The sequence below is a fragment of the Tamandua tetradactyla genome, chromosome 7, assembly GCF_023851605.1.
Source record: "Tamandua tetradactyla isolate mTamTet1 chromosome 7, mTamTet1.pri, whole genome shotgun sequence".
Classification (NCBI taxonomy): domain Eukaryota; kingdom Metazoa; phylum Chordata; class Mammalia; order Pilosa; family Myrmecophagidae; genus Tamandua; species Tamandua tetradactyla.
Genome location: NC_135333.1, coordinates 170,953,028 through 170,967,239, shown reverse-complemented (window position 1 = coordinate 170,967,239; position 14,212 = coordinate 170,953,028). Strand labels below are relative to the sequence as shown.

General features: G+C 42.9%; 1 protein-coding gene across 1 annotated transcript in view; it reads right to left on the bottom strand.

Annotated features, from left to right (window-relative positions):
* Window positions 1-14,212, bottom strand: part of ANO4 (anoctamin 4) — a 445,798-nt gene that overhangs the window by 140,969 nt on the left and 290,617 nt on the right. Inside the window, exon 9 of the mRNA XM_077168293.1 lies at window positions 12,248-12,406. Within this exon, the coding sequence (XP_077024408.1) occupies window positions 12,248-12,406 (159 nt within the window). The remainder of the gene's footprint in view (window positions 1-12,247; window positions 12,407-14,212) is intronic.

Sequence of the window (14,212 nt, the reverse complement as noted above, 5' to 3'; positions counted from 1 at the left end):
CATAGTACAGTTTCATTCTTCTGCCTGCTCTATTTTCCGTCTTCCATACAGCTCTTTTTAATTTCAACTAGTTGAGAAAAGGTCAGAATGGAGAACAGGACCGAAAACTCAAGGGCTCTAGAGAGTAATAAACATCATCTTCTCAGACACCCAAACTGACCTTGGCTAAGTCTGCAGGGAACAGCTGGTATAGTTGGTTTGAAAGAAACCCTTGGCCTGAAAGAAATCTAGCAATGAAGTGACTATTTAAATAGATGTATAATGGAACGGATTTGGTTTCAAAGAAGCTAAATGCCATTAGACTAGTCCCTTTTGAAAACACATGACAAAAAGGCCTATCTGGCTGGCATTCGTGTTGGCATGAAAGTCCAGAAAGACATCTGATAGGAATTCTATCCCTGGGGAATGGCCAAATGAGCATAGTCAGCGGAAAGCCAAAATGAAATGGCAAAAACCCCAACCAAAACCATTCCAGCCAACCCTAAAGAACACCTAGAGCAAGATTTAAGATTCTACAAAGGTTCCATGCACTAGGGAAACTTCTCAGAAACCTCCAACCTCCAACTGGGTTCCTGGACTAGGTAAGTCCTGAAACCTTGAGGGCCCAGCCTCTCAGGACATCTAGTTCCACCCCCCTGCCTCATATTACCGACAGCCCCTTCCAACATGAAGAAGCTAGAATGAGCATTGTCCAAATACCCCTAAAGGGTGGGAGAAAGGTCAAAGGTGATGGTGGAGTTATACAGAGAAGGTAGGGTTTAGAAATGAGTATGATTGTTGAATCACTAAATTGATATTTCTTTTAGTCTCCAGTATCTTAGAGCAGTTAGAAGTAAAAACCTAATTGAGGAAATGTAACCCACACCAAACTCTGAAATCTGTTCTACAAGTAATTGTGGTGCTGTGCTTTTAAATTTATTGTTTTTTTTTACATATGTTATTTTTCACAAAAAAGAAAAAATGTCGATTGTGATGATAAAGAAAAGTATCTATTCCTTCCAGTCTCCTATGTTTTAGAGCAGCTAGAAGGAAAAATCTGAGAGGATGGTATGGTAGTCCATGACAAACCCTGGGATCTGTCCTGCAGCCACTTGTTGAAGAGTGCTCTGATACCTATTTCTCTGTTCTTTCTTTGCTTTGTATATATGTTATATTATACAATAAAAAAGTTTGAAAACAAAAGGTGAGCAAAGGAGCAAAAACAGGAAAACAGTAACAACAAAATGAATTGGTGAGCCAGGTACCCACAGATAGGGGGTACGTGCAGTGCTCAAGGGGTGCCGTCCTGGGGACCCGGGGACCCAAAGACACAGATGCCAGCGTGCTCATGCGAGGTCCACTGAGCCCCAGCTCATATCTGGGGTGTGTTAACCTCTCTTCCTTCCTGCTCAGGAAATGTCCATTCATCCTTCAAGTCTACGGTCATCTCCTCGCACTTCCCAAAACTTCTGGGTGGAGCCTGGAATTCCGGAATGCTTTCTGACTGTATCCAATCATATCTTTCATGTTTGTGGTCATCACTCGTCAGTGGACACCTCAAACATACGGAGTATCTGAGCTCAGCTGGCTTTTCCAAGCAACGTCTCTCATTCCATGTATGTTCTAGAACCTGCCGCTCTCCACCATGAGGTAGGACCTGTGTCCATTCCTGCAGGAGCCAGGCTGGAAAGCTGCACTTTACATGTTCCCTCGGGACATGCGCTCTGGGAACCCACCACTGGGTCAGGACAAAGCCTCAGCAGCCTGTGGAGGGGTTTACACGGAAGGAAACCAAGGCAGCTATATGAGTGAGAGAGCTTGAGAGGAGTCCTCCAAGCCTGTGGAGCCGCCCCAAAGAGCAGAGAGAAGTTGCTCCTGCTGAGTCCTGCCAGATTGCTCATTTGGGAGCAAAATAAATGGCTGTTGTTTGAAGTCACAAGTTTGGAGTTGTTTTCATGCAGCTAACTGCAGATAACCGAAGCACTCATCTTACTCATTTTTTATTCTCCAGAACCTGGAGCAGTGTCTGGAACATAGCAGGTACTCGGGACAGACTTGCATGAGGATGGGTGCCCTAATACTGCGGGGTGCGGGGAGAGGTGGAAGGGCCTTTCTTTGATTTCTCCTGTGGGCAGTTGTGGGGGGAGGAACCTCCTGCTTTTCGCTCCCTCCTTCTCTCCTTTCCTTGGGTCACAAACCCTTGGATGGTGTTCTTACGCAGGTCTGTGGCCACTGGTAACCTTTAAATTAAAGGTTTAGTCTAAATGACTTCAGCTCTGCTTCGAATAAAGAGAAGTGTCGAACGTTAGCATCAGAACGAAGGTATGGGTGTGAGGGCCCGTCTGTGACTTGGGACAATCTACCCTTATGCCCGTGTGAAAAACCAGAAAAAGCTGCTCCACCATCACCTCGAAGGCAAGAGTTAGGGTTCATGTCTTAAAAACTGGAAAACCACTCAGGTATTACAGAGAAGGCGCTGCATGGCCTTAAGAGAAGGGGCAGGTGGTTAGGGAGTCAGACAGTGAGGGGGAGGGCTGGGGGCTACACTGCACGGCTGCGAGCGTGGCCTCTCGGCCATCCCCTCCTGAGGCCGCCTCTGCAAAGCCATGGAGAAGCTGCAGCTACATTTCCCGGCACCCGCCTCAGTGGCGGTGAAGCCTCTGTGTTAACACTTCATTCCTGGATTACAGAGTGGCTTCCTTACCTGCCGAACCCTGTCTGTAAAGGGGGCAAGCACTTGGGAAGAATTTCAAGGAAGAAATGTCTGAGGCATGGGCAGACAGAAGCCTGGAAAACCATAAAGGAGGGTGCACCCACAGCGGAAGCTCACGGAGGAACAGCAGGGCTAAGCTGGGGAGGGGTCTGCAACCAGCCCCCGCCGGTTCCCTTCAGCCGTTCCGCTTACTCTTTCCACCTCATCACACCCGTCCCAGTCTAAAAGCCAAACAGTGGGAAAACTCTCAACTGCCTTACAGACTTGGGCTTAGGAGTGAATCCAAACCCCAATTCCTGTCTGTGCGCAGTTCACCCATTCTCCTAGAAGCTGTCCCTAAACTCTCTAATGAGAAAGTGACTCATTCCCAGGATTCCTGCATATTTTCTCCCATAGAATCAGCACAGCTGACGGATTTATTTGCTTATTTAACGCTTCTTTTTCCTCACTAATAGTAGATACTCAGGTATCTATCAAAAGAATAAATGAATGATCTAGAAATGGGGTAATTAGACACCATAGCCGGCTCTTAGAATGTGTCTCAGACAAAACAGGATGTGAGTTAATCCTTTGTCATCGCCCCCAGGGACAGGGCTGCATCATCTCTTTTTTAAAAAAGTTTTATTGTTATATATTCACATACCATACACTCCATCCAAAGTGTACAATCAATTGATTTTAGTAAAATCACAGAGTTGTGCATTCGACACCATGGTAAATTTCAGAACATTTTCATTATTCCAAAAAGAAACACCGCACACCCCTTAGCAGTCATCTGTCCATCCCTCTACCTTCCCCAGCCCTACACAACCACCAGTCTACTCTGTCTCTATAGATTCATGCATATTTACATTTTAAACATACGGGCTCATACGATATGTAGTACTTTGTATCTGGTGTCTCTCATTTAGCATGTTATTTTAATGTTATTTAGAAGTATTGTTTTTCAATTACAGAAGTTGTAGATTTACATAAAGTCATGTAAAAATACAACATTCTCATATACCCACCTGTCGTAGACACTTTGCATTGGTGTGGTACCTTTATTAAAACTGATCAAAGAATATTAAAATATCAATTTTAACCATAGTCCATAGTCTGCATTAGCTGTATTTTCCCCATATACCACCCTATTATTAACGTCTTGTAATAGTGACATACACCATTTGTGCTCATTCATGAAAGAGCATTCTTACAATTCTACTATAAACCACAGGTCATTGTCCCCAGCATGGGTCACATGTTTCATCCTTTAACTTTCCTTCTAGTAACAGACATGTCCCCAAACTTCCCCTTTCAACCAGCTTCACACTTTAATTCTATTCACAGTAATGGGATGCCATGACCACTACCCACTTCCAAACATTTCCGATCACCCTAATTAGAAATTCTGCACAAATTAAGCATCAAGTCCCCATTCTCTCCCCTCATTCTATCTCCTGCTCTCTGATATTCTAGTTTATAATTCAATGAGTTTGCTTCTTATAATTAGTTCATATCAGTGAGATCATACAATAGTTGTCCTTTTGTGTCTGGCTTATCTCACTCAACATAATGTCCTCATGATTCATCCACATTGTTGCATGTATAGGACTTCATTCCTTCTTGCAGCCGAAAATATTCCATTGTATGTCAATACCACATTTTGTTCATCCATTCATTGGCGATGGGCACTTGGGTCGCTTCCATCTTTTGGCAATTGTGAACAATGCCACTATAAACATCGGTGTGCAAATGTCTGTTCAAGTCCCTGCTTTCAATTCTTCTTGGTATACACCTAGTAGCAGGATTGCCAGAACATATGACAATTTTATACTTAGCTTCCTGAGGAACTACCAAGCTGTCTTCCACAGTGGTTGCACCGCTTATATTCCCACCAGCAGTGAACGAGTGTTCCCACTTCTCTACATCCTCTCCAACACCTGTAGTTTTCTGCTTTCACACTAGTAGGTGTGATCTTGATTTGCAGTGTGGTTTTGATGTGTACTTCCCTAATAATTAATGATGTTGAACAACTTTTCATGTGTTTTCAGCCATTTATCTATTCAAGTCTTTTGTCCATTTTTAAAATTAGGTTGTTTGTCTTTTTATTGCTCAGGTGTAGGATTGCTTTATATATTCTAGTTATTACACCTTTACCAGATATGTGGTTTCCAAATATTTTCTCCCATTGGGTGGGCTACCTTTTTGCTTTCTTGACAAAGTCTTTTGAAGCACAAAAGTTTTTTAATTTTGAAGAGGTCTCATTCATCTATTTTTTTCTTTCATCGCTTGTATTTTGGATGTAAAGTGAAACCATTGCCTACCACAAGATCTTAAAGATGCTTCCCTTTATTTTCTTCTAGGAGTTTGATGGTCCTGGCTCTTATATTTAAGGTCTTTGGTCCTTTTTTAGTTATTTTTGTTTGAGGTGTATTATTTTGACTAGTGCAGCTTTGTAATATGCTTTAAAGTTAGAAGAGTGAGTCTTCCGACTTCATTCTTCAGGAATTTTTTGGCAATTTGGGAGCCCTTCATCCTTCAAAATAAATTTGATAAATGGCTTTTTCATTTCTGCCATGTAGGAATTGGAGATTTTGATTGGGATTGTGTTGAATATATAAATCAATCTGGGTAGCATTGAGATCTTAATGATACTTTGTCTTCCAATCCACAAACATGAAAATCCTTCAATTTATTTGGGTCTTCAATTTTTTTAGCAGTGTTTTGTACTTCCCTGTATACTGGGTCCCTCACATTCTTGGTTAGATTTGCTCCTAGATATTTGATTCTTTTAGTTGCTTTGTAAACGGATTTTTTCCCTGATTTCTTTTTCGGATTGTTCATTGCTTGTGTGTAGAAACACTATTGATTTTTGCTCTCGATCTTATACCCACCACTTTGCTGAATTCAGTTATTAGCTCTAGTAGATTTGCTGTAGAATTTTAGGGACTTGCTGTATATAGGATCATACCTGTAAATAGTGAACGTTTTACTTCTCCTTTAAATTTGGATGCTTTTTATTTCTTTTTATTGATTAGCTGCTCTAGCTAGAACTTCTAGCACGATACTGAATAACAGCAATGACAATGGGCATCCTGGCCTTGTCCCACATCTTAGAGGGAAGCTGTCATCATCTTCGTCACTGAGTATGATGTCAGTTGTGGGTTTTTCATATATGCTCTGTTGAAGAAGTTTCCTTCTATTTATTTCTTTCAAAGTGATTTTACCAAGAGAGGATGCTGGATTTTATCAAATGCCTTTATTGCATCAACCACGATGATGATGTGGTCCCCCCTTCAATTTGTTAATATGGTGTATTACGTTGATTTTCTTGTACTGAACCACCCTTGCACATCTGGGTTAAAACCCACATGATCGAAGCTGCATCTGAGCTATAGGGTTTTTTTTGTTTTTGTTTGCTTGTTGGTTTGTTTGTTGTTGTTGTTTTTTACTATTATTACTACTTTTATTTCTTTTCTTTATATTAACATTTTATATCTTTTTCTGTTGTGTTGCTAGTTCCTCTAAACCGATGCAAATGTACTAAGAAACAATGATCATGCATCTATGTGATGATGTTAAGAATTACTGAGTGCATATGTAGAATGGTATGATTTCTAAATGTTGTGTTAATTTCTTTTTTTTTTTCTTTCCGTTAATAAAAAAATAAAAAATAAAAAATAAAACCCACATGATCATGGTGTGGGATTCTTTTAATGCACTGTTGGATTTGATTTGCAAGTATTTTGCTGAGGAATTTTGCATCTATGTTCATGAGAGGACATGGTCTGTAATTTTCTTTTCTTGCAGTATTATCTGGCTTTGGTGTTAGGGTGATGCTGGCCTCATAGAACGAGCAGGTAGTGTTTCTTCCTCTTCAATCCCATGGAAGAGTTGAGGAGAATTGGTATTAACTCTTCTTGGAATGATCTGTAAAATTCACTTGAGAAGTATCTGGTGCTGGGCTCTCTTCTTTATTGGGAAGTTTTTGATGACTGACTCAATCTCTTGTAAGTAAGACACCAGGACACAGTGAACACACGCTGCTGGATAAATGCTGCCAGCAGACCTGCTCCAGCCAGGGTTGCCTCAAACCTTCAATTTGTATAAAAGTACAACATCTGCCAAGCGCAATGAAGCTGAGTGCGGTAAAATGGGGTGTGCCTGTATTTCCATCACCTCACTGCCAATCTCCTACATACCTTGCCTCGAGTGCATGTGTGTGTATTTACTGAAGTTAGGTGTTTCCATTCTTCTGAGAGATGAGTGAAAACAAAAATAATTTTTAACCACCCCTTTAAAATAAAATGCATTAAAAAAAAATCACTGAGTGGAAATGTTTACTGAGTGAGGACCTTCTTAAAATATGAAAGTCTTAGTACATATAGCAAAATCAAGAAGGTTGATATTTATTCTGAGTTTCCTTTATTTAGTACTTGGAATTGAAACAAACTGTTTTGACAAATTGCATTAATTCATGCATTTCAACTTAAAAACCTTACTATATTTTACCTCTTTTGGGGACAATGACCTTGAGTAGGATTCAGGGAATGAGATCTCATGCATAAAGCGAAGGCCTTGCCTTGTCCAGGGGAGCGGACAGCATGTCCTCAGCCCCGGGGGAAGGAGCATCTGCGGGGACAGACGCAACCAGGTGGGTCCATGTGACGGACAGGATCACGACAATTCTTTTCTTATTGGTTCAGCTATTGCTAAAAAATATTCTTTCTTCTCTCTTCTACAACATCAATTCTCCTACTCAAAGGAATCATTTTATTAGCATAAAAACATTCAGTTACTGCTCCCATCTTTAAAAAACTTCCTCCATCTACCACTCCATTAATTTCTTCTTCTGTATGATAAGCTCCTTGAAAGAGCTATTTATATTTTTTATCTCCAAATTTTCTCCTCCTGTTTCTCTCTCTCTCTCCTCCCTCTCATGGTCAACCGTTTGTTTTTTACTAGAAAAGTTATAGGTTTCCAGAAAAATCATGCACAAAATAGAGACGCAGAGTTTCCATGTAGCACCCAATTATTAGCACCTGGCATGAGTGTGGAGCATTTGTTACAATTCATAAAAGAACATTTGCGTAATTGTGCTGTTAACAACAGCTCGTGGTTTACAGCAAGGTTCATTGCTTGTCTTACACAGTCTTATGTTTCTTGTTTTGTTTTAAAATTTTTATTCCAGTAATCCGTTCTTTCTTGAACAGTTTAATTATGCTTTTATCCCTGGCTTTCCACTGAAGCTGTTCATCAAAACCCTCCACATGGCGAAATCCAGCAATTAATTTTCAATTTTGATCACACTGGCATTTGGCACAGTCTTGTAACACGTTCCCACAGGAAATCCTCCCTGTTCTCTCCCAGCTGCTCGGAAGCTCCCTCTCATGCCTCAAGTGTGTGTGTGTGTGCATTTACTGAAGTTACATGTTTCCACCCTTCTTACCCCCTGGTGTGGCTACACTGGCACGCCCCAGGGCTCTGTCCGGGGACTGCTCCTTTTTCCTACCTGGAGTTGTTCCTTTGTGATCTTATCCAAATGTATATCCCTAAGCCAAATCTCTCCCCAAGTTCCAGATTTTTCTATCCTACTCAGCTCTCCACCAGCACACCTCAGACACGACAGGTCTACAACAGGACCTTCTCCTCTGGCCGTGTCCCTAAACGGAACTCCTTTCTCCCACCCATTCAGAAGAAAACCTTGGCATGGCATGGCATGGTACAAAAAAAGGAGTTGATATTTGTTCCAAGTTTCCTTTACTCGGTACCTCTCATAGAAACCGTTTTGACAAATTGCATTATTTGTGCAATCTAGTCTTAAAAGCTTACTGTGTTTTATCTCTTTTTTGAAGCAGTGTACTTGGGTAGGGTTGTGATTCTTCTCTTGGACCTTCACCTGTCTGCAAACCCCTCCAGTTCCACCTGCTACTCTTCTCAAGCTCTCCTGGCTCTGTTTGGCCCAGCCACCAGCATCCTTTTTTTGTGGACTCTTTCAAGAAGAGTCCTGCTAGTAGGTCTCCCTGCTTCTGCTCTTGGCATCCCTGCCCCTGGCCTTGCCAGGTAGCCAGAGCGACCCTGTTAAAACAGACTTCAGATCTCATCACATCTCTACCGAAAACTGAGAGAAAAGTCGAAGTCCCCCAGTGACGTCCGGGGGATGCCATCTGGTTGCCACTTGACCCACTGGTGCCATTCCTCACTGTCCTCTACCTTCCTCAATGACTCCATCCTGCCTCCTCACTGCTCCATCCACGCGGCGGCACAGCCCTGCCTCAGGGCCTCTGCATCACCCTTCTCGCTCCCTGGAAAAGAGGCCTACTGGTGCCAATTGTTGCATCTGCTATAGCTGTTTTTAAAAAGCTTGATTTAAATAAAAGTACCACTAATGGTGCAGGGAATTAAAATAAAATAAGGGCTTTGCACAATCACAGTGCCTCAGCCTCTCAGAACCTGATACTAGTAACGGGCTTTGCACAATCATAGTGCCCTGGCCTCTCACACCTTGATGTTAGTCATAGGGGCTTTGCACAATCACAGTGCCCCAGCATCGCAGACCCTGATGTTAGTAACGGGGGCTTTGCGCAATCACAGTGCCTTGGCATCTCACATCCTGATGTTAGTAATGGAAGCTTTGCACGATCACAGTGGCCCAGCCTCTCAGATCCTGATGTTAGTCACGGAGGCTTTGCACAATCACAGTGCCCCGGCCTCTCACACCCTGATGTTAGTCATGGGGGCTTTGCACAATCACAGTGCCCCGGCCTCTCAGACCCTCATGCTGGTCTCTCACAGCTACTTTTACATGATGAAAAGCCTCTCGCGCTCCTCCCCATTCCTGCCCGGCTTTATGCCCCCAGGAAGGCCTATGCAAACTCCCCACACTTGCATGGCCCATCTCCCGAGCTCTGTGCTCAGCCGTGCAGCACTCAGGTAGGGTCCCCAGACCCTGTAGCCTCCTCCCGGGCTGCCTGGCTGCGCTCTAGCCCCTGGCTCCCCTCCCTGCGGCCCGTGGGCCTGGTTCTCCTCACGGTCCGGGACCTGCGAGTACTAATAAAATCGTCTCTCTGACCTCTCTGGTGTCCTCACTCCTGCCACACCTGACTGTCCCTACAGAGATCCTTACACACAGGGTTCCTAAATCCAATAACACAGGGTGGACGGCGAGTTGTTTACTCTCCAAGCAAGGGAACACTTTAATTATTTATGACAGGGAAAAATTAATTCCCGTGTCTATCGTTTCCCACTGCCTCCCGCGCAGGAAGACGTGTAAAAGGCACCTCTGGGTGCCGCCCTGATGGGCTGAGAGAAGGCGCAGTGCAGCCCTCAGGCCAAGGAGGAGCTGTCGTGCTCGGCTGCTGTGAAGTGTCTCGGGGCAGGGAAATGGGGGCCAGGCAGCTGGAGAGGCTGCTTGGGAGAAGGTTCCAGAGAAGGGAACAGCTGGCTGGCTGTAGGGGCAAATAGAGGACTTGGGGAAAAGAAGAAGTGGCCAGGGGCTGGAGGGGACAGGTTTTCTGAAGAGAAAGGCACAGAGAGATGCAAGAAGGCAGAAGTCCTAGGGACCAGGGGACAAAGGAGAGGACACCACCCCGGCATGGGCAAGCCGAGGAGCCCCAGGGACGGCCGCCACCAGGAGACAGCACCCCTGGAAGGAAGCTTCCCGCCTCCGAACCCCTGAGCCGATTGCTGGGGTATGGCCAACCCGCTGCACGGTGTTTCTCTTAGCAGCTGGGAAACTAAGACATCTAGCTATTAATTTTTTTTTAATGGTAACCAAATGAAATTATCTTGTATACAATCCCCAAATCCACTGCATACGGCCAACACTTCACAGCGCGGCACAGCTGTGTAAGGACGGGCAGGGTACTCTTCCTCCGCCTTCTGGCAGCTGAGCACTATTTACAGGTGACGCTTTAGAAGACACGGGAGGAGATCTGCCACCACTTCAGCAGCATGCATTATTCTAAAAAGTAGTAGGCTTTTTGACTTTTAACTAATAGGTTGTGAAATGGCATTACAAAGACCTAGGAATGCAGAGAATAAACACGCAAAAATGATGACGTTGGGCTGCCTCACGAAGATAAAATGCACGCCTTTCATTGACTGCATAAAGCCATCTAGTTTTGATGGAAACCAAAATGTTGACAATCATCCAGGATCAGAGGAAGAACCTTCATTCCTTCAGGTAATATGGAAAGTCAGATCTTTTATTTCTTACTACACAAATTCTGAAACTTAGAGGGATACATGATGTGCAATGACTTTTAAGAATAAAGATAATAATGTGCTATTACTGTTAATAAAAGAGAGCACACAGTAGTTTCAACAAGAACTTAAAGACCAAGATTCATCAGATCAATGAACTTAAAGATCAATGGGTTCAGAAGGATTTTCTGGAGCTCCACAAAGGTGGAAAATAACACATTTAATTGTTTGTTTCTCCACCGAACTTGCCACTGTGACACCTCTGAGCTGGTCCTGCCCTCCCGGTATGAGAACCTGTCCCCTTGAGGTCACACTCAGCTCAGTGCTCCCTAATTCTCTTATTGGAGACATTCCAGAAAAAACTACTGCTTCTGTTTTCTAAATGCTCAAGAGTTGAGGTCATTATAACAGACCAGGGAAAAACCCACTGGTCAGAAGCGTCCCAGGATTAACAGGGCAAGTGTGGACATAAGACGCCCTGAGTCCTTGATGGGTGAGGGCACTTTTGCCCAGCCTGTGCGTGATGTCAAAGGCCCACCCTCAGCCTGGAGGAGCAGAAGCAGACACAGATGTCTTCATCGACAATCTTTCTTCTTACTCACTGTGAAAAGGTGTAGAAGCTTTGCACAATGTTTAGGGAAATTCTGAGAAGAGCTATGTAATTCAGTCCACGGGGCCAAGCTCCAGAGATGCGCACGGCATTTCTGGGTGACCAGTGATGCCAACGTGAACTATTATGAGAGGGCTGGCTGGGGCCCTTGGACCTTCTTTACTAAATTCTTCCTTTAACCCCCCTACCCCCAGCCCCCATGCAGAGATGGGCAAGGAAGAACCAAACAGTGGTAAGAGCACTCTTGAACTTAGAAACCAGATTTTAAAAAAACAAACGAAAAGTTTCTTGACACTGGAATCCTTTTGTAAGTTCTAATTGATTTTGGCCAAATTAGCCATGCAGTCTCTTCTAGAGCACAAGGAAGCCCAAAGTCATTATAAATGTTTCCTGAAAAATAAAAAGAGCCTCCAAAGCAGGTGACCACATTTTATCCAAAGTTCCTTTAATTCATGTGATTAGAAACCTCTATTCATAAAGACTGACAAGCAGCCTATGTAGGAAACTGGGTAAATAACAAATAACACCTGGAAGCAATCCATTGAAATGAAATAGAAGATTCTGGTTCTCATGGAATTGTCGCACTGTAAAATGCTCTCATAGGCAAATTGTGCTGTGAAAGTCTAATTGCTGGAACATTTCCCAAATAAACCTGATCAAATGAAATGTTCAGTTAACATAACTGCTTATTTTTTATTGCCTCTTGATATGAACAGATATACATACTTAGTTTTTTCTCATTTAAACAAACTATTTACCTCTTTCTCCATTTGTAATCCTTCTGCTCTGATATTTCTTTCAAACACCTCTCTCTTTTCGGTCTGGGGGTTGGATTTTCTGTACACAAGAATGTAGTCAATTCGACACTTTCCATCTCTAAAGTAAAGTCCATTTGATTTGTTTTTCTCCCGCACTGCCTGCATACAAAGAGAAAGGACCAGCTCAAACCACTTTTAAAATTGAGCCTCAGGTGATGATGTTAAAAAACTAAAACCAAATACATTTTTTTCATTTTGTTTTATTAAAATTACATTTTTAGTAATGAAAAACATATAAATAAGAAAACAAAAGAACAATCGGAAAAAGCAAGTAAAATGGGCCAATACCAAGTTCTGGCAAAGACATGAAATGGCTGAGAACTCCCACATTGTTCTTTGTGGGTAAGAATGAAAATTGACATGGTCACTGTGGGAAACACCACCCACAGCAGGTCTTGGAAAACCGAGGATTTGCATAATGTACAACCCCAGGGAAACTCCTGCATATGGCAACCAGGAGAAACCTAAGTGACTGCCCCTAACAACGTTGTTCATAACAGGAAAAAAATGAGAGCCTACCCTAATGCCCAGTGGGAGGCAAACAGATTGGCTGCGGGAGAGTCAGCCGGAATACTACATAACAGTGAAAACAACCTACAGCTGCCTCTAATAATAAGAACGAATCTTAAAAACAGTATTGACAGGAATAAAATGTAAGTCACAGAAGACTTTGTACTGCATGATGCCATTTTCTATACAGCACAAAATTTTAAAAATCCAAAAATCAAGTAATTAAAGCCACATATGTATTTGGTAAAACGAATAAAAACACAAAAATCTGGGAAGGTGGGATCTTTGGGAGGGTAGAGGGATGGTACTTTAATGGTTTTGATGATATTCTAGAGTCACTGTTTCTCCAAATTTTTGTGTACATATGAATGTACACACACGCAATGTTTGAGACAGAAGTGTCGCAAAACAGTACCTACCCTCTCTCTACTTGAATATACTCTAATATTTTCTATTCCATTAAAAAACAATTTGAGTTGCCATCATAATATGAAAAACACCATAATTTGGAATAGCTCATAAGCTGGAGGGTGATTTGAGATGTTCATTTTATGACTACGTTTTATAACTTACATATAAGGAACAGATATTATTTTGTAATAATCAATTACTACATATAAAAAAAGTAAAGAACAAAAGAAGAAGGTTGAATTTTCATCCAGGCTTCTACTGATCACCTACACCACTAAAAAATCCACCCACAGACCAGATGCAGGCTTCTCAGACTGAGAAACTTCAAGAGCACACCTGCAGACCCAGCCGAGGGGAAGGGGGCGTCAATCCTTGCTCTGGGCCACAGAACGCCTCAGTTCCAAACAGCAGCACGAAGAAGCTGCCTCCCAGGCAGTCCTGAAAACCACATTCTTGCAGAAGCATCTGTATGTAACCTCATCCAAAAGGAAAATCCCGGCCAGGTGGGATGAAAGCACCCAGGTTCCACATTTTCGTGCACACGTCTTCATGAGTTGGATCACCTTCACTGCTTCTGCATTAAGATGCATCCAGGACTTTACCTGAACGAACATTTTCTTAATGATTTGCCAAATGATAAAACCATCCTATGGCTTTAGCCCATCAGCACCTGCCTAGAAAAACAGGGCTTCACCAAGGCTTCAGGAGGAGGGTGCCCCCCCACCCCGCAGGGCAGCCAGACCTGGGCTTTAGGAGCTGTCTGCCCATCTGTGAATTAAGGGGGATGGCACGAGTTGTTTTCTGAGACCACTTCCAAGGTCCCCTCTGTGCTATATTATGGCATCCAACATATCTATGTGAAGACGAGAGAATGAGATTTCTTCTTACAAACAAAAGGAAAGAAAACATGGTGTTTGTGGGGACAAGCCCGGAGAGCTGGTAAAAGTAAACACATTTCCTTGTTCAAAGATGTCATTCCTTCCA